Genomic DNA, 27,364 nt, shown 5'->3' on the forward strand with positions numbered 1-27,364 from the left:
TATTCAGCCACAGAAAGCAATGCAGCCTGAGAAATGCCTCGAAAATGTTCTGCTGAGTGAAAGCAGCCAGAAACCAAGGCGCACACAGTGCAGGATTCATGTGCGTGAGTATCCATGAGACTGAAGGTAGAGAAGCAGAAGCCAGGGGCTGGGCGGGGACGGGGCATGACTGCGGACAGACACGGGTTCCTCTCTGGGGCTAGTCAGTGGGCGTGCTTGCACAACTGTGTGAGCACACTAGCAACAGCGAGCTGTACACTTTAAAAGGGTGAGTTTCATCTCAGTGACACTGTGATTGAAAACCAGACTGCCACTTTGTTTTCCAAGCCACTCAGATGACAAAAGCCAAAATGTAAAATAGGAGGTGGTTGCACAACCCTGTAAATGGACTGCCACTGAGCTTCTCACTTTAAAATGGTTAAGTCTGTGTTCTGTAAATCTCACTATAAATTATTATTTTTTAAAAATATTAGGGGCTTCCCTGGTGGCGCAGTGGTTGGGAGTCCGCCTGACGATGCAGGGGACGCGGGTTCGTGCCCCGGTCCGGGAAGATCCCACATGCCGCGGAGCGGCTGGGCCCGTGAGCCATGGCCGCTGAGCCTGCGCGTCCGGAGCCTGTGCTCCGCAACGGGAGAGGCCACAGCAGTGAGAGGCCCGCGTACCGCAAAAAAAAACCCCAAAAAACAAAAACAAAAAATATTAGGGTCTTCAGAAAACTCGGGTCTTCTCTCTGTCCCTACAAGTGTCTACACATTCTCCTCTGCTTGCACCTCTGTGCTTCTTACTCCCTGGCTGCAGGTAAGAGTGGGTCAGGTTCCAAACCCTCCTCAGGAAGCCAGCTCTTCAGGTGCACTTTCTCATAAAATGGTGCTTCGGGTGGTGGCGATGCCTGTGGTCTCCTAAAGCCAAAGTGGGAGGGGTGGGGACTGTCACTTGGGGGCTGCTTCCTCACCCTTCCCTGCTCTGCGCCCGGGAGCGACCCCGCTCTGAGAGAGGTGAGGGGATGGGAGCCTCTCGGCGGGCGGCTGGAAACCACAGGCCGTGGACAGGCTGCCTGAGACTGCTCGAGTTCGGCCCTCTCGGCCTCCAGCCTCGCGGCCAGCCTCCCCCGTGCTCCTCCAAACAGCAGCGCAATCATCTTCCTGCCAACAGCCAGCCCCCGCTTTGCACCACAGTCGATCCATCCGTGGTGCTGAGAGAATCGCTTCATTTAAGACAAAAATCTGACCATCCCACCTCGTTAACACGGCCGGGGACGGCAGCACAGCACAGGGCCAGCCTGCCCACGACAGCCCCGCGCCGCCAGCACACGAAGCTCTCACGGCTGCCCGGCGTTCTCCACGTGCCCTCACCTGTCTGGAAGGCCTTGACCAACTCTGCCAGAGCAATCCTGAGGGCCCTGGCGCCCCAGCCCTGCCGTCACTGCCTCCAGCCCCCGGCCGGCCGCCTGCCGCCCGGAGCACTGAATGTCCGCCTTCGCCACCAGCTCATTTACTCCTCAGCAAGGCTTTGGGGTCAGTCCTGTTATCCCTGTTGCAGAGATGAGAAAGTGGGGACCCGGACACAGGTGACAGAGCCTGCCTTCTTCAGGACCACCAGGCTGTAGCAGTTATGTTTCGGTACCAACGGTAAAAGGAAACGCAAAGAAGGGAAAATCCAAAGGGCCTCAACACAATGAACACGTGCTCAATCTCACAAGCACACAGGGACCGTGGATTCAAGCATCAGTGGCATCACAGCTTTTGCTGTTCATAAAAACCACAGTGGGGTTCAGGAATCTAGTGGTCCAAGGGTGGAAGAGACAGGCCCTCAATGTTACTTTTGGAATTTCTGTACTTTTTGGAAATTAATTCAGCAAATTGCTTTCACAGACATTCCTGCCCTCCGTCCACGGCTCGCTCCCCTGTACTGAATTTGTTACCCTACCTGTCAGTTTCCCTCCTGACTAATCCACCTGCAGATCTACTTCCTTGCCCTGTTTCGCCCCCCACCCTGCGTGCTACCTGAGGCCGCAGCCCCTCCGGCCCCTCCAGATGCCCCTGCAGCCTCTTCCCAGACTCTGGCGCTTATCCACCTGCCCTGTCAGCAGCCTTTGTAAGCCCTGCTCTCCTCCTGCCCCCACCCTGCACCTGACCAGCCCCCCTCCCCTGCCGTCTCAGCTCAGGGCTCCTGTCCGTGCCTCCTACAGGTGAGGTCCTGGCGACAGGCACTCAGAGCACGGCAGGCTGCCGTCCTGTCTCTGGTCGCGTCTTTGTCACGCATCCAATGTCAGGCACGCAACAAACACTCGATGAACAAATGAGCAAATGAATATAAGGTAAGTGTGATACTTAAGGAAATACAAATACCTCTTCCATCAAAATCGACTACCCACCTTGGACGCTGCAAATGCAGTTGACCCGAGTGACAGAATCCAGCTCATCGAGGCTCACAGGGCTCGTCAGCTCCCAGGCACCAGAGGCCACACCCAGCTGGGGCTTTGGAAGCAGGAGGACAGTTCGAGCAACACAAACAAGCTGACCTGCCAACAGAGACACTTCAGATTATTGCAGCTCTGAGGTTTGAAACAAGCGAGTTCTCCTGCCAGTAGAGATGTGTCCTCTGCCAGCCACCTGGGAGCTGGGGGGACTGGGGGAGCCAAGGGCACCACTGTGCGGCCCCCGTGTGTCCAGAGACACGGCACCGTGCAGAAAGGAAGCCCAAAGCCTTGTGCACTAAGCTGTAAGAGCACACAAACACTGCGTTCAAATTCCATTCCTAAAGGCAAATCCTGTGTCATGCAAGTTACATACACTGAAAAATATACAGTCTAAGCAGGACCCTACTTTGATTCCTGGAAAAAAGTACTGACTAATCTAAGCATACAGTTAGGTCTCTGTATCTGCAGGTTCTGCATCTGCAGATTCAAACTAGCACAGATTCAAACAACGGTGGATGGAAAATATTTGGAAAAAAAGTTCCAGAAAGCAAAATCTGAATTTGCTGCACACCGGCAAGTATTTACACAGCACTGACATCGTATTAGGTATCGTAAGTGATCTGGAGAAGATTTAAAGTGTGGGAGGAGGGCTTCCCTGGTGGCGCAGTGGTTAAGAATCTGCCTGCCAATGCAGGGGACACGGGTTCGAGCCCTGGGCCGGGAAGATCCCACAAGCTGCAGAGCAACTAAGCCCATGGGTCACAACTACTGAGCCTGTGCTCTAGAGCCCGTGTGCAGCAACTACTGAGCCCATGTGCCACAACTACTAAAGCCCGTGCTCCACAACAAGAGAAGCCACCGCAATGAGAAGCCCACGCACGGCAACAAAGGGTAGCCCCCGCTCGCCGCAACTAGAGAAAGCCCGTGCACAGCAACGAAGACCCAACACAGCCAAAAATAAATAAATAAATTTATTTTTTTAAAAAAATGGGAGGATGTGTGCAGCTCATATGCAGATACCACCATTTTACAGAAGGGACCTGAGCACCTGCAGGTCTTGGTGTCCGCAGAGGGGTGGATACTGAGGGACGAAAGCACACGTTTAAATGTTCTAGCTTTTCATTTGTTTTAAAAAGTGATGCGCCAGGCAGCGGCTTCAGGTGGCTTCTGCACCTGTAAAGTGTGACCCCAACAGACCACCCTTGAGTGACCACTGGCATCTCCTGCTGCTGTGCCGGCACTGCATGCAGGGGGTTCTGGTTCTGTCCATGTGGCCATCACAGGGGTCTTGTCCGCAGTGGACTTCGGGATGGGGCCTGCATTTCCAGAGCAAGACAGAGACATCAAGAATCCACAAAGCCATTTTCTGGCATCTCTCAGTCACCACATCAGAGCCATCAGTAAGAGGAAAGCATACCCTGGTCTCGGAGAGCATCCCTGAAGAAGAAGCTCTTGGAGGTGGCCTCAGAGAGCGCGTCCCGGACTTCCTGGCCCAGCACGCATGAGGGGGCCACGCGCACAGGCATGGTTTTGGGGAGACCCGAGCCCTCGTCCTGTGTTTGCAGAGTAACGTCGGTCACCACCAGCCACAGCTCCCTTGGCTCCAGAAGCGAACTGTTTACCTATAATTCAAAGACACAGTCAGGCTGTTAACTTAGAAGCTTTTCTTAGAGCCAAAATTATTTTTTAAAAGCAATAATCTTAGATGATTATTATTAACACTAACAATTTCTGATATCATTTCAATAAGTATTTCAAAACATGCAATACCCTTTGTGTGTCTTGGTCAGCAGCCCCCAGGACACGGCTGAGCCCCGTGAGCTCCCACCTTGCAGCTGGCTTAAGGGCTCCTTTGCGGGGGGAGACCTGCCCGTCCCTGGCTCCACTCTGCCTGCCCTCTGACCCACCAGGAAGAAGCCATGCCCTTCCTCCCAATGCCACGTGTTCACGTATCATCACATTGCCTTACCGTCAGCACACACACTCTTCTTTCCTGCTAGATACAAGCTTCCCAAGGGTTAGGAATAGTTACGAACTGAATGTTTATGTCCCCCTCCTCTGCCTCTCCCCGCCCCACCAGTTCATATGTTGGAGTCCTACACGCCAATGTGACGTGATGGTAATGGGAGATGGGGCCTTCGGGAGGTGATTAGGACATAATGCCACTCTGCCATTAGGATCCAGTAGATGCAAATGGGGACAAGGGTTTGGCTGGGAAGGCCCCTGCAGGAAGGCTGCGATCCCACGTGGCATGGCGGCTGACACGACCGGGCGGAGGAGGTGGCGGCACGGTCAGGAGCTGTGACTTGGGTGGGGCAGAGTGCGCACGCGGTTGAGAGGGTGATTACACACAGGAAGTTAGAGAAAGTTACAGGGAGGAAGATGAGAGCCCTCGAGTTCCGGGACAGGTGCTGATTCTCTCTCGAGTGCCCACAAGCGAACAGGGAGTGGCTGTGGCACGCGGCTGTCCAGCTCTGAGCTAAGGTCCAGGGGAGGCTCCTGCAGGACTGAGGGCATGCACTCGTGGGCCGAGAGCACCCCTCCCCTGGCCTCGGCCCTCTGCCTTGGGTGCTGCCCCAGAGAGCTGCCTAAGGTCTCCCAGAGACCACAGGCTCCTCTCGACTGCGGAAGAAAGAGACCTTAGAAATGGCTGAGCTCCATCCTGAGACTCCTACTTTCACCCCGGAAAGGAGGCTTCAGCTGCTCCTTCCTTTCTACAGCCTGCCTGTGTCAGAAAGGGGCCGACATGCCCGGGCTGAGAGCCGGGTGGGTTCCCCCTGGCGGCTGCACACCCAGCGCTTCACCAGGGGCTGCAGCCCCACCTGCACAAGGAATGGACTGACCACCGTGTCAGCACAGAGTGCACCCAGCTCAAGTTCAACAGTGTTTTTCTCTTTTGGTACTGCAGCAGTTTCTGAGAGAGATTATCCTTTAATAAGCTATGCAACACGATTTGAGAAAAGAGAGATGGATTACCTGTGGTCTTTGGTAAATCACTCTGGCATAGAAACTGCAACGGGTACAGGGGCCATCAGTCTGGAAAGGTATTGAAAACAGAGAGGAATGTCTCCCCAAGCTCACGGACACAGCAAAGTAACTGAGACCAGGGTACAAACAAAGACGCCACCTGGAGAATTTCTCTTAAGAAGCGGGGAATCGGAGGCTGGTAAAGCTTCGAAACAGAGTCTTCTTCAATTGCATCAATTTGTCCCAGGTTTGGATGAGCAGTGAGGACGTAACAGAAGCTAGGAGGAGGCAGATGAGTTTTTTCCTGTTTAAAATGAAGGCGAATGTGTTGTTAAAAGACTCAAATACACTATTAATATAAATCTACTCTTTAATAAAGACCTCTTTATTCACAGATGCAGGCTGTTTCTCTGGAAGGCTCTGTAAGAGACGGGTTATGTTGTTTCTCTCTGGAAACAAGCATAAGAACGTCTGTGCTTTTGAGTTTATTACCAATTCAAGATTTCATTTTAGAAGTTTATTCTTCAGAGTACACTGAAGACACCATTTAGAAACGTCTTCCCTGGAAGTAACCTAGAAATGGCATTCCTGACCACGAGGCTGCTGGCCTAGCACAGGACACAGCCACCGTCTCGGCCTGTGCTGGGAAGTCAGCTACCACACAAGCACGGCAGCCCCGTTCTCAGCTTGGGGACTAAAGCCCAAAGCAGCCGCTGCCAGCCTGCTGGACAGGGCTCAGGGCGGGGAGCAGGGGCACATTTTCATCGCTCGATTTTGCTACCTGTGAGCAACTGGCTGCCATAAGCAATGTGATGAGGAAGGAAAGGGAAACCCCTGGCTGAGCTGGCGGCTGAACCGATACCCATGGGTTTTGTTTACTGAGTTTTTGCTCTAATTGGTGACTAAGTGTTGGTTCTACTACTGACAGGAAGGTGGCGGGGAAGCCACCTGCTTCTTATTCGGTGCGAGGCTGAGACCCGCAGTGCACAGTGGCCCTCGACGATGGGGGTCGAGAGGCGTCACGTAAAGTAACCTCAGGAGGCATGCGCGCGGCACCGTGTGGAAGGCAGCCAGGCCGCAGCCTGTGAGCGAGGCGAGTGGGTCTGGATCTCTGTACCGGCTCGTACCCTCTGGACCTGGGCTTCTTGGGGATGTGCACTGTGGGCTGGCACTGGCTCAGCGCCTGGTGGCCACAGAGCAGGTGCAATGGGGGGTGTGGGGTTGGGGGACGCTGCAATGCTGGGCTTACCTCGCAGGCTGGCCCGTGGCCTGGTGCTTTCAGAGGTGCCACTGGAGGCCACATGGTGTCAATCAAACTGAAAAGCTCTGTCATCCTGGAAAAAGAAGAGATGCCTGGTCAGTGAGCTGCTCACAGGCAGACCTGCTCCACAGACACCAGGCCAAACGTCAAGGAGCCACCATTCAGGACGGTGAAGTCGGGCACACAGACAGACAGACCTTGGAACCTGACTGCACGAGAACAGGAAGGAGACTGTTCATTAAATTATGATGCCTCTGATATACCTGGAGAAAACTCTAATTTGAAAAGACACATGCATCCCAATGTTCACCGCAGCACAATTTACAATAGCCAAGACATGGAAGCAACTTAAATGTCCATCGATGGAGGAGTGGATAAAGAAGCTGTGGTGCTCATATACAATGGAATACTACTCAGCCATAAAAAAGAATGAAATAATGCCATTTGCAGCAACGTGGATGGACCTAGAAATCAACATACTAAGTGAAGGAAGTCACAAACAGAAGGACAAATATCATATGATATCACTTATATGTGGAATGTAAAAAAATGATACAAATGAACTTATTTACAAAACAGAAATAGACTCACAGACATAGACAACAAGCTTACGGTTACCAGAAAGGAAAGGGAGAGGTATAAATTAGGAGTTTGGGACTGACAGACACACACTACTATATATAAAATAAACAACAAGGACCTATGGTATAGCACAGGAAACTACACTCAGTATATTGTAGTAACTATAATGGAAAAAATCTGAAAAAGAATATATACATATCTGTACATGTATAACTGAACCATTTTGCTGTACACCTGAAACCTGTAAATCAACTATACTTCAACTAAAAAAACTATAAAAAATTATGAGGCGATACCCGGAAGAGAGGCGGAAGAGAAATGGTTACACAGAAAATATTTAAGGACACGGAAACATATTCATGATACCCTGCTAAGTGAAAAGCAGACAACAAATTATAATGTCTCTCTCTCTCTAAAAGATAAAAAAATGTTGTTAGTGGTTATCTGAGTAGAACTTAAAGGTGACGTCTATTTTCTTCCTTTGGTTTATGTATTTCCTATATTTTGCAAAACAGATATGTGTCACTCATAGAATAAAAAAGTTATCAATAAGTTATCTAAAATAAAGAATATAGCCAGACACAAAAAGACAAATAGTGTATGAGTCCACTTATACGAGGTCCCTACACCAAACAAATTCACAGAGACACACAGTGGTTAACGGGCTGGGGAGCTAGTGCTTCCTGGGGACACAGCTTCACTTTGGGAAGATGAGAAAGTTCTGGAGGTGGATGGTAGTGACGGTCGCACAACAATGTGAAGGTAATTAGTGCCACTTAAAAATAGCTAAGGTGGAAAATTTTATGTAATGTACATTTTACCACAATTTTAAAAATCCTGTTTTAGTTGCAAAAAAAAAAAGAATATACATCATAAAGACTTCTTAGACTTTGCCTTAAGTTTCAGCAATGTTTAATCAATTTATTTATTTATTTATTTTTATTTTTGGCTGCACTGGGTCTTCATCGTTGGGTCTTTGTTGCTGCACGTGGCTTTCTCTAGTTGCAGCGAGCGGGGGCTACTCTTCGTTGTGCGCGGGCTTCTCATTGCAGTGGCTTCTCTTGTTGCGGAGCACGGGCTCTAGGCACGTGGGCTCAGTAGTTGTGGCTTGCGGGCTCTAGAGTGCAGGCTCAGTAGTTGTGGCACACAGGCTTAGTTGCTCCGCGGCATGTGGGATCTTCCTGGACCTGGGCTCGAACGCGTGTCCCCTGCATTGGCAGGCAGATTCTTAACCACTGCACTACCAGGGAAGTCCCTTAACAATGTTTATATATAATAATGTTGTTTACTTTTTAAAAAGCTTGTGGCCTTAATAATTAATGTTACATATTCTTATTTCTCTCAACATTTAAGAGCAAGTACTATTTATTTTTTTTGTGGTACACGGGCCTCTCACTGCTGTGGCCTCTCCCGTTGTGGAGCACAGGCTCCAGACGCGCAGGCTCAGCGGCCATGGCTCACAGGCCCAGCCGCTCCGCGGTATGCGGGATCCTCCGGGATCGGGGCACAAACCTGTGTCCCCTGCATCGGCAGGCGGGCTCTCAACCACTGCGCCACCAGGGAAGCCCTAAGAGCAAGTACTATTTTAAGTGCTTAGGATCCAGCGGTTAACAAAGTCGAAACACTCAGAACTGAGAATGAGGGTCTCAGCATCACGGAGAACAAGACTCAAAGCTTCCCACGGTCTTTCAGCCCCTCACACCAAACACAACAGAATTGTGGCCCACAGGGCGTGGCCTACAGCGAACACCAAGATTCTGGGTCCAAATCAAGCACAAAAGTGGTAAGCGAAGGGGGACACACGAGGGAAATTCACTCTCTCCCTCTCCTGACAGCAGCTCTTTGTGTGGGTGACTGGACAGGGCTGGGCGACCAGGGCCAGTTGAGGTTCAGAGGCAGCTGGCTGGACACTGGGTGGACGCTGGGGGCCCGCTGCGCCTCTCTTCCGGGGATCATCCACCCGCTCCTGCTTCTTTCCACACAGCTCGCTGAAGGATAGGCACCGAAGCGCCAGCCCACATGAGGGGTTGGAGACTCGGTGAACGAATAACCAGCACTCATACAGTCTCATACACACCCACACAACTTCTGAGAACCTTGCACAAACAGAGTCGTGTGGTGCATGGCATGTTGAGTTGGCTTTTGTCATTCAGCACAATGTATCTGAGATCCATCCAGCTGCTGTGGCATCAGCAGCTTGTCCCTTTTTACTGCTGAGCGCTACCCATGGTGTGGATGTGACACAGCTCGTTTACCATTCACCTCTGAGGAACATCTGGGCTGTTTCCAGTTTGTGGCTATTACAAACACTTGGGTACAGATTTTTGTGTGAATGCAGGTATTTGTTTCTCTGGATAAATGCCCAGGAGTGCAGCTGCTCTGATAAGTATGTTCAGTTTTTAAAGGAACTGCCAACTCTGCTCCTGGGGGGCCACACCACCTTACACGCCCACCTGCAACATATGAGAGATGGTTTCTTCACATCCTCACTGGCACCCGGTGCTCTCACTGTTGTTCACTTTAGGTTTTCACATTTAGTTGTTTAGGAGCATGGTAACATCTCACCATGGTCTTGACGTGCTTTTTCTTAAGAACAGTGACGTCGAACACCTTTCCATGTGTTTATCTGCCATGTGATGTCCTCTTTGGAAACGTCTCTTCATGTCCTTTGCCCATTTTCTACCTGGACTGCGTGTGTGTGTGTGTGTGTGTGTGTGTGTGTGTGTGTGTGTGTGTGTTTACTGTTGAGCTTTGAGACTTCATTATACAGTCTACGATACAAGGTTTGCAAGTATTTTCTCACGGTCTGTAGCTTGTCTTGCTTTTTGTTGTCATCTCAGAACTCTTTACTCGATAAGTCCCAAAGGTTTTCTTTATAGTTTTATGTTTTATATTTAAACCTAAGATCTATTGTGAGGTATGAGATTTAGGCTGAGATTAATTTTTTGCCCGTATATGTCCAGTTAGTTGAAGACTATCCTTCCTCCACCAAATTGCTTTGTTTGCACCTCGGTCAGGAATCATTTGGCCATAATCCCACAGGCCGCTTCCCAAGTTCTCTCCACTGATCAGAGAGTCATCCCTCCACCAATGCCGCAGTTTCTTGTAGCCATATCATAAGTTTTGAAATTGGGTGTGATTTCTCCCACTTTATCCTGTTTTCAAAGCTGTTTTATCTACTCTAGTTCCTTTGCATTTCCAAGCAAAGCCAATCAGAAGCAGTACGCAGAGGGCAAGATGAGAGGGGCTGCCCCGGAAGGAAGACTTCTGGTTTGCAACAGAAAAATGTTGGCGTGAAAACAAAAAAGAACAAACAGAAAACACCTGGAAATGGAGACGGTGGTAGTACGAGTGAGACACCTCAGTCTCCTCGCGAGGAAAGGGCCCGAGTAGCTTCTACTGTTGAAAATGAGGAAACATTCATGAACAGAGTTGAAGTTAAAGTAAAGATTCCTGAAGAACTAAAACCATGGCTTGTTGAAGACCGGGACTTAATTACCTGTCAAAAAGAGCTCTTTTATCTTCCTGACAAGAAGAATGTGGATTCCATTCTAGAGGATTCTGCAAACTACAAGACATCTTGAAGAAACACAGAAAATAAGGAGTATGCTGTTAATGAAGTTGTGGCAGGGATCAAGGAATACTTCAGTGTAATGCTGGGCACTCAGCTGCTCTGCAAACATGAGAGACCGCGGTATGCTGAAATCCTTGCAGATCACCCTGATGCGCCATGTCCAAGGTGCATGCAGCGCCACATCTACTGAGATTATTTGTACGTGTTGGAGCAATGCTGGCCTACACACCTCTGGATGAGAAGAGCCTTGCTTTATTACTGAATTATCTTCATGATTTCCTAGAACACCTGGCAAAGAACTCTGTTTAGTGCCAGTGATTATGAAGTGGCTCCTCCTGAGTACGAGTGGAAACCTGTGTGAGGTGCTTGTACGCCCTCATGTTTGGATCTCTGTAAACACATTTTTGTCAGTCCTTCTCTTGTACAAATGACGTACTTTGGAAACGTTAGTGTATAACAGAAATGATGTTTGTTTTCTGTTTGATTTTAAACAGAAAATAAAAGGGGTTACAGCTCCTTTTTTTCTTTTTTTTTTTCTTTTTTTTTTTCAAAGTTGCTACCAGTGTTTTCAATGACGGACAACAGAGAGACGTACTGTAGAGTGTTTCACTGCTTAGCTGCCAAAGCTGCGTCTGAATGCTGGTGGTTCTATTCCTTTGACACTACGCGCTTTTACAATATGTGTTAATGCTATATGACAAAATGCTCTGATTCCTAGTGCCAAAAGTTCAATTCAGTGTGTATAACTGAAAACACTCATCCATTTGTGCTCCCCGCTTTTTCATGGTGCTTACAGTGAAGAGCCCATCCTTTGCAAGTCATTCATGTTGTTCCTTAGGCATTTTATCTTTGCTCAGATTGTCAAAGAATGGTGGCTTGTTTCATGGTTTTTATATTTGTGTCTAATCACGTTTTAACATGATAGACACAATGCATTGTGTAGCTAGTTTTCTGGAAAAGTCAATATTTTAGAAATTGTTTTTCAGATCTTCAATAAATTTTTTCCTTAAATTTCAAAAAGAAAAAAAAAGTTTAGAGTAGGCCTGGATATATCTACGAAAATTTTTGCTGAGACTTTAATGGGTTTTGCGTCAAGCCTATACCATCTTTTGGGGAGAACTATAGCATCTTTACAATGTTGAGTCTTCCACTCCACGCACATTGACACCTTTCCATTTATTTAGATCTTCTCTGATTTCTTTAATCAGTGTTTTGTAGTTTGCAGCATACAAGTCCTGACATGTTTTGTTAGATTTATACCTAAATACTCCTTTTTGGGCAACTGTAAATGCTGTATTTTTAATTTTGGTTTTCAAGGGTTCATTGCCAGTATATAGAAATGTGACTGACTTGTGAATGTTAATCTTGTATGCTGCTACTTTGCTGAACTGACTTACTAGTTTTAGGAATTCTTTTTTTCTTTTGTAGATTCCTTGGGATTTTCGACATAGACCATCATGTCATCCAAAGTAGAGACAGTTTTATTTCTTCCTTTCTGTCTTTTTCCTTTTCCTTGCCTTATTGCGATGGTTAGTCTATTTAGTGCTTTTAAAGTACCCTACCAGAATCTAACATTTAACTTCAAACACACTGATATAGAAAAAAAAACTCTGAGAGGACATCCAGGACAGCAAATACGATAAACAGCACGTGAAGAGTGTCAGGGTGTGATGCTGGCGACAGAACGCTGGCAAAGCTGGATGAAGAGAAAAAGGCTGACACTTAAAGGTCACGTGCAGACCAATTTCTCTCATTTCTTCTGTCTTTCTCCCCACCCCCCAGCCCGATGATGAAACTACTCAAAGAAAAGCTGGGCCAGGACAACAAAAACTACTAATCCAGGTGGACTTGCAGAGAAAAAACAAACACACCCCCTAGTCATTCTCTGCACATCTGCTTGAAGCTAAACGCCTGCTTTTACCAACTGGACTGGCCGTCTTGGTGACTTCAGAAAGTGGTAGAATACTACTGAGAGAGAGTCAGACTTTTATTATCTATTTGCTAAGTCTGGGAAAGTCTAAATTTCAAATACTCTTTGTCTTCCATATAACCTTGTGAGCAAATAATGGAGAAAGGATACCTTAATTTCCTCAAGAAACAGGTCATAATCTATCTGCCAACAGGCTTTTACTGCAGCTGCCTTCACTAAATCTTAGACTTTTAGAAAAATTACCTAAAGATGAACTTTCCTAGTGGGAAAGGTGGGTAAACTTGAAAAGTGACCTTTGCGAAGGCAAACGCGGCTGGTGACTGGAGTGCCCTGGAGGGAGCCGAGCACACTCCCCCAGACAGTCCCTGTGGCCCAGGACCCAGGGCCTCCTCTAGGGCGGGCTCAGCTCTTCCACTCTCTCCAAGGCAAAGGCCGCCTCTGAGTGTGACCAGCTGCTGCAAGTGTTAAGAGGTGCCTTCTCGCACATCTTCACTTGGGGAGACCCCCCAGGAGAGCCGGAGGAGGCTGGCCGCACCACACTCTTTGAATCTAACCGGACTGCTTGAGACTTGGGACCGCAGCAGAGGTGGCAGGTCAGCGGGAATACTGCTCCTCAGGGCCAGGCCTCGGGGCTCCCACTCCCCGTGCTTCTGGAGCTGGGTGTTCGCTCTGGGGGGCCTGGAGCCTGATGGGGCGCAGAGCGGACGCCTTCATCTGCACTGCAGGTGAGTCCTGACACCTCCTGGCCCCGCTGTGCTCCCTGCAGGACTCTGATGCTCCCACTTCTAAACCTGCAGCGGCTGAGGCGGGTGGGAGCGGCGCAGGCCTTCTGGGAGGGTGCAGCAGCACGAGGTAGCTAGAAACAGCCAGCCGTCTGGGACACATGCCTTCTACAGGCTGGGACACAAGCCTGGCTGGCTGAATACCTTGTTCATGCGCAAAGGCCTTGGGGTATTGATTAAAACAAAACAAGACAACATTTTCCAACTCATTTGCAAGTAAAAAAATTACAAATACAGAGCACTGTAGTTAACTTCAAAAACATTTTCTATTTTGTTGTTTTTTTGTGGTACGCGGGCCTCTCACTGCTGCGGCCCCTCCCGCTGCGGAGCACAGGCTCCGGATGCGCAGGCCCAGCGGCCATGGCTCATGGGTCCAGCCGCTCCGCGGCATGTGGGATCTTCCCGGACCGGGGCACGAACCCGTGTCCCCCGCACCGGCAGGCGGACTCCCAACCACTGTGCCACCAGGGAAGCCCTGATTTGTTGTTTTAATAATTACCAGCTCCCTAAGAGAGAAAAAAGTGCTGCAAAGAGTATTAAGTGTTAGTACACAGATAGAGATACTTACCTGGAGCAAAGTTACTGATTTCTTAGAATGAGAAAACCCATTCTGTTGCCTGCATTTTGTTGTTTGTGGGATATTCTGGAAGCTGTAAAAATCTAAGTAGAAAATACACAAATGAGTCACAAAGGGAGGAGACCGACTTGAGGCCATCTCCGAAAAAAGTCTCACAAATTCAGCGTAAGAGTCTGAAATGATGCCCACATGCAGGTGTCTCTCCTGGACGGACGAGAGCCCAGGTTTGCCCTCCAGGGAAAACGATCAAGCCGAGACCCCACATCAACTGCTGAATTTCTGGCTGAGAAAGGCAGCCTCTAACCCTTAACCCGACGCTCTCGACTGCTCTGACAAGAGGAAGAGGACCGGGGCTAGTCCTGGGGCAGCCACGGCAGGGCTGCCTGGCGCAAAGGAGAGGCCACGAGAACAGAGTGTGCCTGAGGACGACAGCAAGAGGAGTTTTAGGAACATCAGAGATAGACGGGGAAGGAGCAGGGGCTCTGGCCTCACCACTACCCGAAAGGATGCTGAATGCACATATTTCACACTGATTTTATAGACCGGCGCAGCCTCCCTGTACCGAGGGCGACGGCCAGTGTCACCTGGAAGCAGGCCCCCGGCTGCAGCCCATGGGGAGGAAGCCCGGCGGAGAGCTCTCCCTGAGCTCACCAGGTTGTTCCCCGACACGCCTGCTCACCAGGCCTGTTTTCTATGTTATTTTAGAGTTATTTTTCCATCTGATACTGCCTCATCTAACTACTCCCAAATCTTCACCGGATAATCTAAGACTGCCTGAATCACTTTCTTTTGGGTGTGGGTGGGGTGGAATTTGCTGCAGAAGATTTAAACCACAATGGTGACGTCACCCTCAAGATGGGACGCAACCTGTTCACTGAGTTAATTCATCCTCAGAGATCTCAGAATATTTTTTTTAAACGAAGCATTTATATTGGTTGTAAAATGTTCCTAAAATTTTTCCGTGCAGTTGCTAATTTCTCTGTACCTACTGTTATGTAGTACTCATGGCTTTCTAATAAGACAGATTACCTGGAGATGGAATATTTCAGACCAGGGATTCTGAAAGTGGGGTCTGGAGACCCCTGGGTCTGTAAGACCCTTTCAAGGGACCCGCAAGGCCAGAACTATGTCCTGAGACCTTACTTCCCCTTCTCTCGTGAGTGTACAGTGGAGTTTTCTAGAGGCTACACTATGTACAATACAGGACTGACTGAATGCAGAGCAGAGATGACAATCCATCGTTTTCTGTTAGTCCAGACATTAAAGAGATCTGCAGAGAACATAAAATAAGGCTACTCTTCTCACTAAGGTTGTCTTGGTTTAGAAAATATTTTTCATAAAAATTCTATTTGTTATTATTTAATGGGTTTATTTTTAGGATTTTTAGGTGAACTAATAAATATTTAATTTTTTCCATTTTATTTTCTAATATAGTAGTTATTGATCAATATAACCACATTTAAAAAATCTCCTTGGGGGTCTCAGTAATTTTGACGAGTATTAAGGAGTCCTGGAGACCATGAAGCCCGGAAGTGTGCCACTCAAGATCCACTCTCTACCATCTGCCTCCCTCCCTCCGTCTCCCTCTGTGCCCTCGACTGTCTTCCAGAAGGTAGCTTGTGTCACCTTACGTCCTTTTATGTCACCCTCATACACACACGAGACAACCTCGAATCAACTAAACAAACTTTTGCCTTGATACTGAAATGCATTTCCTTCAGAGGTTTGGCTGCCAGAGCAGACACTACCAGATGGCCCAGGAGATCAGGAGCAAACTGATGGGAGCCATGGCAACCTTGAGATCCTGAGGAGGTTAGATAATCAGCGACTAAACTACATCATTATGCTGGTGAGACAGGAAAATGGGGCAGTCACTTTGGAAAACACTTTGGCATCGACCCAGGAATCCCACTTCTAGCTATCTACCCAAGAGAACCGAAGACTTATGTCCATATGTGCATCGTGAATGTTCATAGCAGTATTACTATTCACGACAGCCAGAAAGTAACATGGAAGCAAGCCAAATGTGCATCAACTGATGAATGGATAAATAAGTCTGGTACATCCATACAACAGAGTATCAGGCAGCCATAAAAAGGAGTGAAGCACTGACACACGATACAACATGGATGAACCTGGAAAACATGATGCGCAGTGGAAGAAGCCAGGATGATTCCTTTATACGAAGTGTTCAGTATATGCAAATTCACAGAGACAGAGTGCAGATTAGTGGTTGCCAGGGGCTGGAGGGTGGGGAGTGACTGCTCGTGGGGAAGGCGTTTCTTTTGGGGGTGATGACACTGTTTCTGAATTAGACAGTGATGGCATCATGTCGGTCAGGCATTCTGACCTCAGGGACCACTCTCTGCTAAGAATATCCCACAAATACCTTATAGATGTGGGGAATTACTAAACATTTTCCAAGGCTAGTTCAATGAATTTCAGGACAATATTTTTCAAATTTTATTCAACAGATAGAGAAACTGAAGAAAGGAAATTAAAGACACACATCTGAAATTAAGCCTTCTGCACTATTTCTTTGAACCACTGCTTAAATTATATAACTATAAAAGATAAATTTGTAACTTTGGAAGGCCTCACGTTTTGTAGGCTATCTGCTAGTAATATTAAAAAATATCTTTCCTAATCTAGATTCTTTCCTCAAGATCTAGGATATAAAAATATTAACTAGTGCAACTTTGTATTATAAAACAAGTTCTTTTTTTTTTTGAGGTACGTGGGCCTCTCACCGTTGTGGCCTCTCCCGTTGCGGAGCACAGGCTCCGGACGCGCAGGCTCAGCGGCCATGGCTCACGGGCCCAGCCGCTCCGCGGCATGTGGGATCTTCCCGGACCGGGGCACGAATCCCTGTCCTCTGCATCGGCAGGCGGACTCTCAACCACTGCGCCACCAGGGAGGCCCATAAAACAAGTTCTTTGCACATTTCTGTTCTACCTCGGCAGGAAATGACTCACACACACACACACACACACACACACACACACACACTCAGCTACAAGGGAAGGAAGGAATTCTTGCTGCATGCTGCTATCTGGAACTGCAGATAGTTCTTAGGCTGGTCTCATTCCCAGGTGGTCCTTATCATTTCAAAAGTGTCACATGATCTACTCACCAGTGTGGAAGCAGGAACAGCCACATTCCACATAAAATCTGTCAGCCCAGGTTTTCTGATAGATGCGTATACTTTCGACCAAATGCTATCACCAGTGCGCTCTGATACCTGAGACAAACCTGTCTTCTCAGTCTATTCTATTACCATGAGCTCACATGTGAAGTGGCCTCCCTTCATGCACTCTTCCAAAGACAGCCTGCTGTTCCCATTGGGAACGCTACAAAGAAAACCACGGAGGAAACCAGAGGACTGCAGTGATCTTGGGGGGACGGGGCGTCACCAGGAGGAGCACGCTGGGGGTGATGCCTGGACACCCAGCACATTTTGTTCCTTGAATTTGGTGGTGGCTTCATGGGTGGCCCTACCAGTCGTTCACTGCACTCTGCAACTGGGGATCGCCCATACGTCTGTCGTGTTTCCCCATAAAGAACCGTAAAGAAGGAGACAGGAGCGCACACACTGACGTCTGTTGCTGCGAAGAGGCAGAAACTGGAAAGGGACACCCTTAAAGATACCAAAGGGAAAAGCAACCATTCTTCTTTGTTTACAGACATGCCTACGTTCATGAGAAAGCTGTGGAGTGAACACCAGTGGAGAGGGGAGTATTAAATTGCCTTTACTCTTCGTGTGACTTATTTTTACAGCAGCAACCAGTGAGAGCAGCGGCTGTCCTACTACCTCCCTTGCACATAATGCTGAAGTGCCTGATCTGAGGCTGCTCACAACACGCAGTCCCGGTCCAGGTCCAGGGGCCTTCGGGACCATCCTCTCCACTGTCAGTGATTCTAGGGAGAGGAGCAAATTCTCTTGCTTTAAAAAAAAACAGTAATGAAAATGATCTTTCTTAAAAGTCGTATTTTCATTAATAAGTGTCTAAGTAAACAGAAAAGAAAAATGCCGAACTGGACCTGAGGCCCCCAGTGTCATTATTTCCTACGGATCTGATGCTCCTCCTGGCCACTCAAGATAATTCCAGCACAGACGGCTCACTGCTGTTGCTTAACAAAAACAATGGAAAACACCAAGAATCTAACATCAACACCCCTGACAAGAAACGGTCAGATTTCTGACTTGAGGGCCGGGGATTATGACTATAAAGCAACTGGGAAATTTACAGAAATGAATTCCCCTAAAACTGTAAGTAATTACGTGTAGGCTGTAGCACCAAAGATGCAGGCGCTGGACTCTGACGGACCGGGCTCCAGGCCCACCTCACAGACGTGCAGCCAAGTTATTCCTTAGTTTCAGGAGCTTGAGGGTCTTTATTTAACAACACAATAATTTGTTTTTCAATAAAGACTAATTTATTTTGTCCTGAATTTGGCGGTGGCATCACGGGTGATGCCTGTAGTGAACTATAGTGAACGATGCCACCACCTAATCTGCCATCTAGTTGGAGAGTTGAAGGAAAGGAAAGAGGGGCTACAGTGACAGTGAAACTTCTTTTCTTTCCTCTTCCGTGTCCCGCATGAAAAGACAGGCATTTCGCTGGCCAACTTATAAAGATTTAAGAGTACTCTACCTATGATAAAATGCGTAAGACTCTGCACATTTGAGAAGGCGCTTAATGAAGCATAATTAGGTATTTGCACTGCATATGTGAGATTAACAAGGAACACCCCACTTAGCTTCTGAATCACATGGCCCAGGGCCCTCACAATAACGGCTACTGCCACAGGCTGTTACCCTGAGAGAGGGAGAGAAAGAACCTTACTGATGTGTGCAATGTTCAGAGCTGCAATCAGTCCTCAATGCTTACTTTCCAATCACGTGGCCCTAGGAGCTGGCTGGGGGCTGGGTGGCCCGACACACCACCTCCCAATTTTGAACAGAATAGCTCCACATTGGTTTGTTATTAACACGGAGCTTCCTCTTTGGATTCTATTTTTTTTAAGTTCAAAAGTTTTAAAACTACTGGTCCCCTACTGGTAGGTAATTATGATTTTTGTGAGAATAGTGCAGGGAGAGGGGGAGTATTGAGATTTGTAAGAGAAGGAATGAATGAAAAAGCAAAAAAAAAAAAAAAAAATTCCTGCCCATTTGCTGAATTCCAGGCTTACTGTGCTGCCAGGTGAATTCACCAGATAAATTACTAACCTGGAGGGACAGGGAGCAGTTGCTTTTATGTTCTTGTATCAGCAGATCTTCCTTCTGGTTTCTTTGATCCCTGTTTTAACTAAATCTCTCTGTACTTTTTAACTCCACTGGGTAATGGCTTCATTACCCATTCTCTCCCATTATCATCAGATAATTGACAAGGCCAGCAATTTCCAACTGGATTTATTTTCTTTCCTGGAAAAAAATGGAACACTCCCAACTTCTAGTTATATAGTTCTTCTAAGTTACTCATCTTTCTCTTCCTGTTTTATTTGTAAAAACAAGACAAGAAAGACTTACATCAATGTTGGCCAGAGTTTTACTTTTCAGTTAATTAGAAAAGAGAAACAGAGGAGGAGGAGGGAGGGAAGAACCACTACTTCTGCATGTTTTAGGGTGTGCAGGGCCGCTTCCGCGTGTGAGCTCATCAAACCACCCAACCCCGGGGGGAGGCAGAGCTACTCGTCCTGCTGACCACTGAGGGTCAAGATGCGACTCAGGGGCAGTGGTTCCAAGGCCCCCAACTTCCCCTCTGATGCCTCCGTTCAGTGACCAGCGACGCTCCCTCCAGAAGCTTTGGGTTTGCTTCTGAACAGCAAGTCCCCTCGCGTCAGCCAGGCCGACACAGCCAAATCACCCCAAGTGAACTGGGTTCTACTCCGTCCCCCAGTCACTGGGGGAAGGTGGTGGAGCAAGGGGGTGGCCCTGAGCCGCTTCTGAGATTGCTACTGAAAGAAGTCTTATGTGGCCAAGAGCTACTGGCACAGTTTGCTTTGGTTCAGACTTCATTTCTTAGTCAGGTATTTACTGAATGCTCTATTAACTGCTACGGAGGACATGAGGACACCAGGCTAGATAACACTTGGCTCCAGCATGACAGTCTATTTTTGGTCAGAAGATAACAGGAATGAACTTATGGGTGGGAACGTGCTCTTCCATGGGTGTCTGCCTAGCAACCAGATGAACCTACAAGTCACACCCTGAAGGCCTTCTCGGCGAAGCCCCACCCACTCCAGCAAAAATCTTCTTAGACTGTCAGTGCTTCCCCACTGGAAAGTCAGACTGAACTGTGAGTTCATCCCTGCGTCCACACCCAGGTGCTGTGTTAACGAATGACTGATGGAGAGAGACATGCAAGGACCAGTCAGAGCAGAACTTCTTTACCTAACTGAGGGAAGGGTGAATTTATTTTTCCTGGATAGTTTTTGAAACACTATTAGATCAGTAATCTTGACAACAGTTAACGCGTGGCCTACACAGCTCAAAGGTCTCTTTCAGGAGGTCTGCGGTTCTCTTCCCTCCTCTTCCTGTGATCAACCTGGTGGGTGTGTCAGGCCTTTTGTAATCTGCTGGTTTTCCCCTTTGTCAATGTCTCTACCACTGATTAGGTAGATAGATATACAATAGTTTTCTTAAGGATTGTTCATTGAACAATAAAGGTAATGACTGATTTAGAGGGGTGCCCATTTTACTAAACATATATCCTAATTTCCCCAAAATAACCCTTATGGTTAAGGTTAAATAATCGGCATTTGCTTTCTGAGCCCCTATTCCCTAGTTGGGTCTTTTTGAGATATGTGAAATTATGCCCAGATGTTTCATTTAGAAACAGTTCTTCTCCAACTGGACTTATGAAACATTTGTAGTTGTTTTTATAACTCAGTGTAAACACTTTTTAGGCAGTCAGTTCATCCCCGCCCCCTTTAAGGACTGAGGTGAAATTCACTCAACATGAAATTAACCATTTTGAAGTGCACAGTTCAGCGGCATTTAGCACATGCACAGTGCTGTCTAGCCCCAGAATGTCGCCATCACCCCATCAGACCCTGTGCCCGTCAGCGGTCACTCCCTGCTCCCCTCCTCCTGGCCACCACCAACCTGCGTCCTGTCACCATGGGCTTGTCTGTTCTGTTCGTTTCATATAAACGGGATCCTACAATGTGTGGCCTTTTGTGTGGGCTTCTTTCACTCAGCACCATGTTTCACACGGGTCAGTGCTTCGTTCTTTTCGGGCAGTTCTTTGAGCATCACTGGTTTCAGGATTTAGTACATTCTCTTTCGGTGACATTTTACTCTCCTGCCATTAACTTGGGTGGTGAACCTACCGGCAACAATTTTATTTTTCAAAATGATGAAAGAATTCTTAAGTATGTCCCCTTAAAAGAGGATTTCCAACCACAGCAATGAGCAAAAAGATTCTGGACCTCAAACCCCAAAGGAATTCTGTCTCTTTAAGAGGCAGCCTTTCTGAAGAGGGGAAATCAAAGGAAGGAAATTGCCACTGAAGTTTCTTTCCCCAGGAGAGCTCTCACCACTGCTTATTTCCTGTTAAAGGAGCAACTGAGATGATCCCTCCACAACGACCCTAACCCACACGCATCGACTTGTGCTGGACGATCCCTAAAAACTCCCTCTGCTGTACCTCCATGTACGTGGGTCACACAGGGTCCCCCAGGAGACCAACGCCCTGGTGCCCAAAGTCACAGTGGAGCCTGACCTCTGACCAGTCACCCTCACCTGATCCAGGCCCTCCTCCATAAGATGGGATCCCATCCTGGATAAAGTGCTTTCACAACAACCTCAGGCGTTACCCACTAGACTTATTAGTGAGGAGGACCCAGGGTCTTGAGTCCAAGGTGCACAGAAGGCGTGGTCCTCACCCTGCACTGGACACTGGTCTTGGGACCAACTTAGTCTCTATTCTTCCCACTAAAATTGAGCACCAATAATTACTGCTCAGAAAGTACAAGTGTACACATTCAAATCTCGTTGAGGAGAATCTAAGATGAACCCAAGCAGACAACGAATGTGCATTCCACAAATACTTATTATGAGCCTCTCAAGCGCCAGGAATTGAGCCACATACAGGAAACACAATGGTGAGCGAGAAACAGAGCGTTATGATGGGAAGGCCAGCCTCAGACACTGGCCACGAGGCGTCCTAATCCACAATGGTCTACACCATGCAGAGGGGCAAGACCAGGTCTGCATGTCAAGAAACCGCTGGGACTCAGAGCTGAGCAGCTGGGACACAGCACAGGCCAGCTGGGGGAGCCATCCCAGGGCTCCTCAGACCACTGTTAACGCTTGTGTATTATTGCTAAAATGTCACTCAAGTTTACATGACAATATACCCCTCTGGTGGGACACAGGTCCTGAGAATCCCACACAGCCCTGAGCACTGGACCCAAAGCAGCGGCTGCAAGAGACAAAGGCGCCACCCGGAGAACGGGAGAGTGCTCTGTCCCCCGCCCGCCCCCCCGAACCCCGGGCCAGACCAACAGCCCTAAGGGCCCCGGGCTGGGGAGCAGCATGGGGGCTTCGACGGCCTTCTGTTTCCTGACCATGGGGTTAGTTTGTGATCATGCTAACTAAGCCTGGCTTCTAACTTAAAGTTTATCAGTACTTAATCTGTTACCTTTAAAACAAAAGCTGGCATTTAAACAGTAACTATTAATCGGACCATTCTCTGAAATACACCCCCCTCGACGTGCCCAACCCCTCACTCTATCCTCAAAGCTGACCAGATGGACCCGCTCCAGGGGGTGAGTGGACGGCTAGATCAGGGGGCGTGTCCTCCCGCCCTCCTGTCCTCAGCCCCAGGCCCCTCCCGTTCTCTCCAGGGTTCCCAAATCTGAACCCGCCCTCTGAGCCGGGCAAAGTGGCTGCTCTGTAACTGGCACTCGCCGGCTGGTGTCTTTCGAGACCTCCTCCTGGCTCTCCTGCTGGTCCATGAGCTCTGGGAGAAAGGGGCTATTTTACACTCCTGGCATCACCACAGCTCCCAGGAGAGCGCCACCCACCCCCCTGGCCCCCGAAGCTACTGGAAGTTAAAAATCAGTGGTGATGCGTTCTTCCTTCTCCTGCCCTCAACTGCTGCAGAAGTTTCCAAATCTGCACCCCTGCCCAATCCCTCCTTCTATTTCAAATCTATTAAAAGTACAAGAGTAGAATAATCTTAACTCTATTTTCATTTTTATTACCTCTTCTTCTCTCAAAAACTCCTAGGGGCCCTAATTTTCTCTTGGATCAATGCAGAATCCCTAATAATAGGATTTAAGGCTTTGTCTAGCTGACTTTTTATTTCAGTATATTGTGGTTTCAGATAAATCCCAAAACTCTAGCACAGCAGCAACCAGCCAGGGGCATAGCACAAAGAGGTCCTAAATATTTAACGAACAGATGACTGAATTATACTTTCTCCTAATCCTACTTTTATGTCTTCACAGATAACATCTTACCAATTTGAGGAAAAGACCAGCCATTTAAGGCCCCATCATTTAAAGCAACAACCACCCAGGATCCCTGGGCAGGTCTAGTCTCCAGTTCAAAAGGAGGCAATTCATGGTCAAAGATCTTGTTAGTTGCTTCCCTGTCATTCTCAGCACTCAGATAGACCCCTCTGTATACGGTGAGTGCTGACTAAATGCTCTGCAACAGTCTTCTCCAGTACGTTACTCTTAAAGAGATCTAAATAAAATAGTCACTTATACATTAATAATGTATTTTAGACAGATTAGTGGCTTTTGTTTTAACAAGTAGGAACGTAAGTATTAGCAGGACTTTGAATTGAAAGAGGTTCCTCTCCCCCGCCAAAAATATGCTAACTATATTTTCCATACTTATAGGATTAAGATGTTGCAGAAAATCTTTTTTCCCTCAGTATTACCCTATCACATAAAAAAAAAGAGCACATAATAATCAGCAATAAAAAGATAAAGCTCATACACAGAACTAAGACACAAAAGTAAAGTGAGTTTTCAGCCTGTCTGACCTCTAAACTGTTGCAGAGGCCACCTGGGAGGACAAAGGTCAGGGGACACGCCTCAGCCCCTGGACAAACAGCCTGGAGTCCTCCAGGGACGCAGAGAGCCAGGGAGAGGCACATGCCTCAGCAGTGTGGTTTTAAAATGGTCTTTTCCTTTACATCCAGGGTATTTTTCTGACTCTTCTCACCCTAACGAGTCAGTATGGACACACAACTCCAAAAAGCGGTCAGAGAAATGCGACAGACATGACAGCTGTTTTCCTGCAACTCTTCCCAAGGCGGCAGGTGAACAGGGTGGGACGCCCTGCACAGGCCCAGCCCCAAGGCCGCCAGTCCACCCAAAGCGCCACAGGGAGCAGTGACTTCCGTCACTGTGACTGTGGACCAGATGAGACCGGGGAGTTAAGATTTCAAAGGCTCCACGATCAGCCCAAACGTAAAACTATCTTCCAAATGGCAAAAAATAATTTTCTATATTAGATATTGGAATTATATAATTATAATTAATCATTTTAGCTTGAATTCTGGGAACTAAGTGTATTTCATTAAGGTTTATCAGAAATGTATTTTGTTAAGGTTTATGAGAGTTGCTATGAAACACAATAATTGGGGGGGAAGAAAAGAGACAATTTGTGTTTACTGGGCCGTGGATGGATGACTGACAGTGGATGATGTCACTAATAGGCAATTATAACATTCAGCATTCCAAAACTATTTAATAATTTGTTTTGAAGAAATACAGCTTCCAAAAGAACAAAAAGACAATCTTAATATTTATTTGGATAGTTGCATGCTAAAATAAAGTTAAACACATAGGATAAAGAAATTAATTCCAACCTAAAAAAGTATCCAATACTTAGTCAAATTTTAGTCCAACTTAAAAATGGATGGGTTCCAAAAGTTTGTAAATGAATTATTCAGAATAGTCAGTGCATTTCCCGTGGAAAAAACATTTCCTATGGCAATGTTGTAGATAGTAGCAAGGCTTCCAGTGTAGCCCAGGAAAACCAGATTAAACATTAGGTACACATATGGCTGTACAGCATCATGGTAGCAAAGCATGTACTTTTTAGAGCAAAGCCCCTGGACCCCTCCTGGCTCTGTCAGTCCCCAGGAGTATTTCCCTGGAGTTGGGTCCCCCAGTCGCCAGCAGGAAGTACGTCCCCAGGAGTGGACTCCTCTGGCCTGCAGGACACCAGGACACCTGCCAGCTGGAGGGGCTCCACTGAGGCGCCCGAGATGGGGAGCCCCAGTACCCCGGCGTGCTCAGGTGCGAGGCTGGTGCCGAATGTATGTCAGGGAGGTCTACACGGCCCCGGTGGGGTTAACGCCGTCAGGCCAACGCCACAGCAGCACCTCACTTACCACCACTACACGCGGTCTTTCCAGATGCCTGTGATTCTGAAACTGAGGACTACATGGGGTTCAGCCTTCGAAACGATAAGGTTCATGTGACTCACTTAAGCTTTCCAAATATCTGGGCAGCTCCCTCCCTAATCCATAAGGCAATTACACTGTAACACAGCCTCCCTGTAAGCAAAACGAAGCATTTGTTACGAGCCGAGTGTACATGAATCAATGCAGGGCTCACAGGGGCCTGTCCTTCAGGAAAACAGGGTCCTGGGTGGAGCCGCCACTCAGCGGCACGTGAGAGACACATGCGGCACAGGGCGGGGCCGGGGAAAGCGGGCTGCCAGTCAGTTTGGACGGAGCACGGCCGGAAGGGCCGGTATGCAGACCACTGGACTAGGAGCAGCGCATACGCCCAACGGCGCCTCCCAACAGAGCCTCCCAAGGGCTCCTCCCAACAGGCGCCTCCCAAGGCGCCTCCCAACGGCTCCTCCCACCCGCACTGTTACAAGCTCAGACGTTGCTCTAAGTAAGACAGTAGCATTAAGACAGCTAAAATTACACACTGCTTGAGGAAAGAGGCTATGATGAGAGAAACCCAAATTCACCGTTTACACTAATTCTCTATACGACTGGATCGTTCCACCGAAAAGGTTTCTTCTGCTCCCTAATTCATAGATTAAGATGCTCACTGGAATGGAACAACCCACGCTGGGGCCAGATCTATGTACCACCGCCACCCAAAACATCTAGCGCGAGGAGCCACGAAACGTGACAGAAAACAAGCTTTCTTGCTATGGAAAGCAAAAAACGTGACAAATTAAGAGTTTTGCTTAACACTTATAAAATGCCTTTTCACTCAGTTATATTTTCACTTACATAACTGACTCATGCAAAGCTGCCTTATTAGTACAGATAAGGAAAAATAAAGAAAAAACTTTAGAATTAAAATACATATATATGACATTTTTAATCCTAATTTTAATAAAATTGTGAATCACTAAACCTGCATAATTATTTTTGTTGTCAATGATAATTTTTCTTCCATAAGTACTTTATGGGCTCCACCCAACTCGTGGCCTTGTCTTAGAGGCAGACTCTAGGATCCTAGTTTATTGTCTTTAAAAATGAAATTACAGATGTTACTGTAGCAAACTGGATGCTACTGTGGTGTCCTCACCTTCCTCTGGTGACCTTTTGCAGAACCTTCATTCCCGCCAGCCTGCAGGACTTGCCCTCCAACTCCCTGTCCTTCAGGACGGCGCCCTCCGAGTGCACCTCACTGAAGAGTCCAAGGGCATCTTGCACGAGAAGGCAGACTCTACAAAAAAGGATCCACATTTGCTCTTTTAGGAGACAGTTTTTGATTCAGTACAGAGACCAGAATTTCCTTCTCCTTCACTAGAAATCCACTGTAGATCCACCACAGAAATCTACTTCCATTTAAAACATTTCAAATTATGTTTTATCAAACACTAATATTCAAAGATATTAATAGGTATTCCTTGAAAATTATCACCAAAATGTTGCTAGCAATAACTTTTCTAAAATTTACTTCATCAGATCTATGGAGAAAAAAATACATTGAAATCACATACAATTATTACTATGTTCAATTCTTCTTGCAATACGATATTTTATACCCAAGAACACCAGGAAATATCCCTGACTGCTCGCCTGATGCCCATATGGTTTTAGTCTGTTCAGGAGCAATATGTAGCAGGTGGTACCCAGAAGAATGTCCTATCTATCTTAAATATATTAGTCTTAACATTTCCATATGTGTGACATTATTTAATATGTTGTAGCTATAAGACATTTATATAGTACAAACTCATTTCTCATGGTTGACTGGAAAAAGAAAATTTTACACAAAGAGTAGGGTTCTGTGGCTTATAATTAGGTCTGGATCAAACAAGTGAAA

General features: G+C 47.4%; 1 protein-coding gene and 1 pseudogene across 7 annotated transcripts in view; one reads left to right on the forward strand and one right to left on the reverse strand.

Annotated features, from left to right (window-relative positions):
• Positions 1–27,364, reverse strand: part of SPIDR (scaffold protein involved in DNA repair) — a 354,441-nt gene that overhangs the window by 16,995 nt on the left and 310,082 nt on the right. For 4 of the 6 annotated variants that reach the window (XM_079901470.1, XM_079901469.1, XM_079901471.1 and 1 more), the window contains exons 11-16: positions 26,621–26,761; positions 6,636–6,720; positions 5,547–5,690; positions 5,396–5,455; positions 3,837–4,041; positions 2,375–2,521 (exon numbers count right to left, since the gene is read on the reverse strand). In XM_079901470.1, coding sequence (XP_079757596.1) covers positions 2,375–2,521; positions 3,837–4,041; positions 5,396–5,455; positions 5,547–5,690; positions 6,636–6,720; positions 26,621–26,761 — 782 coding nt within the window. Of the gene's footprint in view, positions 1–1,352; positions 1,531–2,374; positions 2,522–3,836; positions 4,042–5,395; positions 5,456–5,546; positions 5,691–6,635; positions 6,721–26,620; positions 26,762–27,364 lie in introns of all 6 variants that reach the window. The other 2 variants (XR_013824509.1, XR_013824510.1) reach the window with 1 other exon arrangement.
• On the forward strand, positions 9,796–12,870 carry LOC307176038 (mortality factor 4-like protein 1; annotated as a pseudogene). The gene is made up of 2 exons: positions 9,796–9,806; positions 10,415–12,870. The product of its transcript is annotated as a mortality factor 4-like protein 1 (transcript).

The sequence above is a fragment of the Stenella coeruleoalba genome (genome assembly GCF_951394435.1).
Source record: "Stenella coeruleoalba genome assembly, chromosome: 17".
In the NCBI taxonomy this organism is placed as follows: domain Eukaryota; kingdom Metazoa; phylum Chordata; class Mammalia; order Artiodactyla; family Delphinidae; genus Stenella; species Stenella coeruleoalba.